Consider the following 5,440-nt stretch of genomic DNA (forward strand, 5'->3'; position numbering starts at 1 on the left):
GCCCTATTATTGACACAGGCCAGTTATGGTATACATCAGATATCAAAACGCAGAATACTCTCACCAAGTAGAGGATATAGGGGTCATGAATAACAACTTAAATGGAACAAAAACATGATGTTCAAGTCCCTCCCAGGTCCAATGTCTTTTTGCCTGTGCAGAGCAATCAAGTGACAGTCACAAGATAAGCATCAGTCAATCCCTTGGTGTCTTCTGTTCTTCCAGCTGGCTCATGATGCTGGACTTGGGGCCTTCGGAAAAGACCTGCTCAGGTTATAATGCACATATCTGGAAGACAATCAGCCAGTGGCAGACCTAGGTTCACACTGAGAAAGCAGCTAAGTAGCTCACAAAGAACAGGAAAGGCCTGACTAGCACAGCAGCTCACTGCACTCGTCTGTATGGAAGTGGCTGACCAGGTGGCCAGATTTCCACTTGTCCAGTTTAACGTATCTCATGGCTTGGCACAAAACCAATAGATGAGGGGGAGTGTGTGAAGGTGAACGCTCTGGAGAGCTGGCACTATAAGGCAGACAGGTAAGAGTGAACTTCCCACGGCAGAAAGCAGCCTGCCTGCCTAGACACTGCAAATGGGAGGCTGTGGGTTGCCTGTGCTGGGAGAATGAAGTAACCGAAGTGTTGAGATGGCCTCTTTCCCACATCTTCCAGACTAGAGCGGGTGCATTCTCAGGCCACATCCTTAATTTTGTTGCTGGGACCTCAGCAATGTGTTTCAGGCAAGTCAAGCCAGAACAGGTCAGGACTAGTTCTGGAGGTAACATTGTCATGGGTAAGGGAACCTCTCCTGACTCTACTTGGTGGCAAATGTGGTCACCTGGATAACTCGAATGAGAGGTGGTGCTGGTGGTGGTGCTGGTGGTAGCCAGAACCCCTTGGGCATTTGTGGGAGGGAGTTGGTTTAAGATTGGGTAAAACTTTTTCTGGGCCCTGCTGTACTTTGGGGGTGAAGCATGGGCCTTGGGCTTCCCTTGCCTGCCTCTGAAACTTAACTGTCTGAGGAAGGAGGAAGCCCTTGAACCTTGTCAACCTATTTGCCAAAGGATTTGGGGTGACTACCTTCCCATGCCCCATCCTCATTTTCTGACTCTTCCCTCAGCCCCTCTGGTACAGGCTCTACTTCTTGCTCTCCTGCACTGGCCAAGCTCTCAGGCACACCTGGACCCTCAGTGGGTCCTGCCTGGCCTGAGCCAGAAGGGGCCAACACATTTTCATCTCTGTCGGTGACAGGGAAGACCTTGGCCTCGTCAGAATCAAGGCCTGCCTTTGTGGCACCATCAATATCAGCAGCAGCCTCAGCAGCTTGCTCAAGAACAGCAGCAGCAGCCTGGCCAGCAGCTTCACTGGCTGGAAGGGCCTCTCTAACAGCAGGAGCAGGCTCAGTGCCCCCAACACCAACAAGGACAGCCTGGACCACATCCAGCTCTCCATGCACTTCCACCCCTTCCCCTACTTGGACCACTGCATTTTCTTCCAGAGCTGCCTCCCATGCCTCAGTCTCCCGAAAAAGTCTGAGCAGCCCAACAAAGCCAGGTGGCCGCCTCTCCAGTCGCATTCTCCTCAGGTTGTTCTGCAGCATCTGGTTGGGCCGGGCTCGCATTAGCACCTGCCGTGCCCTCACCTGATCCATCATTGCAGGCTGAATGGCCCCCTTCTCCACGGCCATCTGCAGCAGACCTTCCAGGCGCATCACATAGGCAAAGAGCGTCTCCTGAGGCCCTTGGGAGCAAGTCAGGAACTTCATCTGCGCGGTCATCACGGAATCCTTGTTGCCAAACACCTGCACCAGTGCAGCCAGGCAGTCCTGCGCAGGGGTGTCTGGATTCTCTTCCAGAAGCTCACACAGGAGATTCAGGGCAGGGCCGCCCAAGCTCTCGACCAGCCGCCGACGCCGTTCCGTCTCGGATATGTGGCGCCACATGTATAGCATGTCATTGGCGTGGTCCAACCAGCTCTCGAAAGACAGACCCCCACAGCCGGGCTCTTCCATCCCAGAGAAGTGCCTCAGCTCCTGGTAGGCCATGTTTTCCAGGATAGGCTGCACGGCTTGGCCCCAATGCTGGATCCAGGCTCCAGCCCCATGTGCCCCTCCTGCCACATCAAAGGGCCCTTCCTCACCCGAGCCTCCTGCCTCACCTGCGGCTCCTGCCAATCCCACGGCTCCTAGAATGCCTGCAACTCCCATGTCACCTGCAGCTCCCTCCTCATCTGACAGTCTTGCCTCACCTACTGCTCCTGCCTCATCCTCTCCTACAGCTCCTGCTTCTCCCACGGCCCCTCCATCATCCACAGAGCCTTCATCCCCTGCAGACCCCTCATCGCTCCCAGAGCCCTCATCACCTGCAAAACCCTCATCATCTCCAGAGCCCTCATCACCTGCAGACTCCTCATCACCTGCAGACCCCTCATCACCTCCTGCTCCTGCCTCTAAAACGCCTCCTTCTCCTGCAGCCCCTACCTCACCTGCAGCCCCTGCCCAACCCATAGCTCCTATAACACCTGCGACCCCCATGTCACCTCCAGCTCCCTCCTCATCAGACATGCTCGCAGCCCCTGCCTCAACTACATCATCTTCCCCATCCACAGCCCTCTCGTCTGACAACCTTGCTTCATCTACTACTGCTGCCTCATACACAACCCCTCCCTCATCTACAACTCCTTCCCCATCTGCCCCTGCTCCTTCCTCATCTGGCATGCTCGCCTCAGCTGCAGCTTCTTCCTGGGCTGCTCCTCCTGCCTCACCCGCTCCTTCCTCACCTTCTGTTTCTTCCTCTTCTGACACTCTTGCCTTGGCTGCAGCTCCTTCCTCCAGTAGGAAGGGGGCAGGAGGAGCCACATCTGCTCCTCCTTCCTCACCCTCAGCTCCTTCCTCAAAAGGTACTCTTGCCTCATCCTCGGCTCCTTCCTCAGCTGCTCCTCCTGCCTCACCCACAGCCCTAACTACATCTCCTTCCTCCATTGTAGCCCCTGATCTACCTGAAGCCCCTGCCCCACCTGAAGACCCTTCCAAAGCTTGCCCGTGAGCCTGTGCAGGGAAATTGACTGTGTCCTGTAGCTCGATATCAGGGACCCGAGGCAGGAAGATCACAGTCCAGGGCCCCCTATCATTTGGTATTTGTTGGGGGATCAGACTTTGGTTTAAATTGTCAGCGAATTCAACCAAAGCGACCTTTGCCCCGATCTCTTTTCTGAAGACCTTGCCAAGCACTCGGTACCTGCCCAGGGGCCTGAGGGCAGCCTGCACAGCCTCCTGGAATTCTTCTTCCTCACAGTCATCAGGGATACCCAGGATGAGCAGGGAGCGCTGGGCATTGGCACCCATCCACCTGCACCAGTCCTCAAGAATAGCCAGTCCCATGGCAGTGAACTTGGAAGGAAACATGACCAGACAGGGATGTGTGCTGGAAGCAGGCTTCTCCTCCTGTAAGTGGAAAAGACAGAAAGGCATATTGATGGCAGGCAATCCAGGTCCCACCAAGCTTCCCCATAAAGTGCAGAACCAGTCCTATTAGGTCCATTTTGTTTAGTTTTAAGAAAATCTTTAACAAATTAAATCTATTTACAGTATTTTATCTAGTGGCAGTTCTAGTATGCTCTGTCTCCTGAAGAAACCTGCAATTTGTAAGTTTTCAAGCTTTGGTGAAAATCCACACTTAACATTCAATTCTCTTTAAATGTCTGCATAGCCTGATACAGTGTCTTCTTTTCATTCTTGATATTAGTTTTTGTTCTTTTATCTTGATCAGTAGTGTTCATCAGTTTTACAACTCTATTTTGATTTTTCAAAACAGAGTTTCTCTTTGTACCCCTGGCTGTCCTGGAACTTGCTCTGTAAATTACACTGGACTCGAACTCAGAGATCTATCTATCTCTGCCTCTTGAGTGCTGGGATGAAAGGTGTGCGCCACCACCACCCGGTTCCAGTTTTACAACTCTTTAAAGGAACATTTGTGTTTTTTGTATACATTGCTGATATCCTCACTTATGTACAACATTTCTTCATTTGACACTTTATAAATTAGATTTACTCTTGGTCCTGACTCTAGTTTCTTTAAACTGACCCTTACATCACTATCATACGCATTTGTTCTTTACTTTTTGTTACATAAAATTTATCGTATGTCTGTGAGTACATGTGTCTTATCAAGTGCCCTATAGAGATTAAAAAAACAACTTTCAGTCTTGGAGAGATTAGGGATACAAGGTTCATATCTAAATATAATAAAAGTAATATACAGCAAGCCAACAGCTAACATCAAATTAAATGGAGAGAAACTCAAAGCCATACCACTAAAATCAGGAACAAGACAAGGCTGTCCACTCTCACCATATCTCTTCAATATAGTGCTTGAAGTTCTAGCAATAGCAATAAGACAACATAAGGGGAGCAAGGGGATTCAAATTGGAAAGGAAGAAGTCAAACTTTCATTATTTGCAGATGATATGATAGTGTACATAAGCAACCCCAAGAACTCCTACAGCTGATAAACACCTTTAGTAATGTGGCAGGATACAAGATCAACTCCAAAAAATCAGTTGCCTTCCTATACACAAAGAACAAAGAAGCAGAGAGGGAAATGAGAGAAACATCACCTTTCACAATAGCCACAAATAGCATAAAATATCTTGGGGTAACAAGGAAGTGAAAGATCTATTTGACAAGAACTTTAAGTCTTTGAAGAAAGAAATTGAAGAGGATACCAGAAAATGGGAGGATCTCCCTTGCTCTTGGATTGGGAGGATCAACATAGTAAAAATGGCAATTCTACCAAAAGCAATCTATAGATTCAATGCAATCCCCATCAAAATCCCATCAAAATTCTTCACAGACATTGAGAAAACAATAATCAACTTTATATGGGAAAAAAAAAACAGGATAGCCAAAACAACACTATACAATAAAAGTACTTCCGGAGGCATTACCATCCCTGACTTCAAATTCTATTACAGAGCTACAGTAATGATAACAGCTTTGTATTGGCATAAAAACAGAAATGTTGACCAATGGAATTTAATCGAAGACCCAGATATTAACCCACAAACCTATGAACACCTGGTTTTCAACAAAGGAGCTAAAATTATACAATGGAAGAAAGAAAGCATCTTTAACAAATGGTGCTGGCATAACTGGATGTCAACCTATAGAAGAGTGAAAATAGATCCATATCTATCACCATGCACAAAACTCAAGTCCAAATAGATTAAAGACCTCAATATAAGTCCCACCACACTGATCCTGATAGAAGAGAAAGTGGGACGTAGTCTACAACACATGGGCAGAGGCAAACACTTCCTACGTATAACCCCAGTATCACAGACAATAAGAGCAACAATGAATAAATGGGACCTCCTGAAACTGAGAAGCTTCTATAAAGCAAAGGACACTGTCATTAAGACAAAAAGGCATCATACTGATTGGGAG

At 48.5% G+C, this 5,440-nt stretch overlaps 1 protein-coding gene across 1 annotated transcript; it reads right to left on the reverse strand.

Moving 5' to 3' along the window:
* Positions 1-1,048: 1,048 nt before the first annotated feature.
* Pnma6e (PNMA family member 6E) lies at positions 1,049-3,376 on the reverse strand. The gene is made up of 2 exons (XM_050124987.1): positions 2,906-3,376; positions 1,049-2,548 (listed from the first exon to the last, which is right to left on the reverse strand). Exons 1-2 carry the CDS (start codon positions 3,374-3,376, stop codon positions 1,049-1,051), a joined length of 1,971 nt encoding a protein of 656 aa, XP_049980944.1.
* Positions 3,377-5,440: the final 2,064 nt, after the last annotated feature.

Source organism: Alexandromys fortis, unplaced genomic scaffold (genome assembly GCF_014885135.2).
Source record: "Alexandromys fortis isolate MF-2015 unplaced genomic scaffold, M_Fortis_MF-2015_v1.1 scaffold_225, whole genome shotgun sequence".
NCBI classification, from domain to species: Eukaryota; Metazoa; Chordata; class Mammalia; order Rodentia; family Cricetidae; genus Alexandromys; species Alexandromys fortis.

What these genes read in the sequence shown, in the direction of transcription:
- Pnma6e (XM_050124987.1), bottom strand. Translation starts at nt 3,376, where the DNA reads ATGGGACTGGCTATTCTTGAGGACTGGTGCAGGTGGATGGGTGCCAAT. An exon ending in AGGAAGGAGCCGAGGATGAG is followed by an intron (nt 2,549 to 2,905) that starts GCAAGAGTACCT and finishes ATGTCTGATGAG; the next exon opens with GAGGGAGCTGGAGGTGACAT.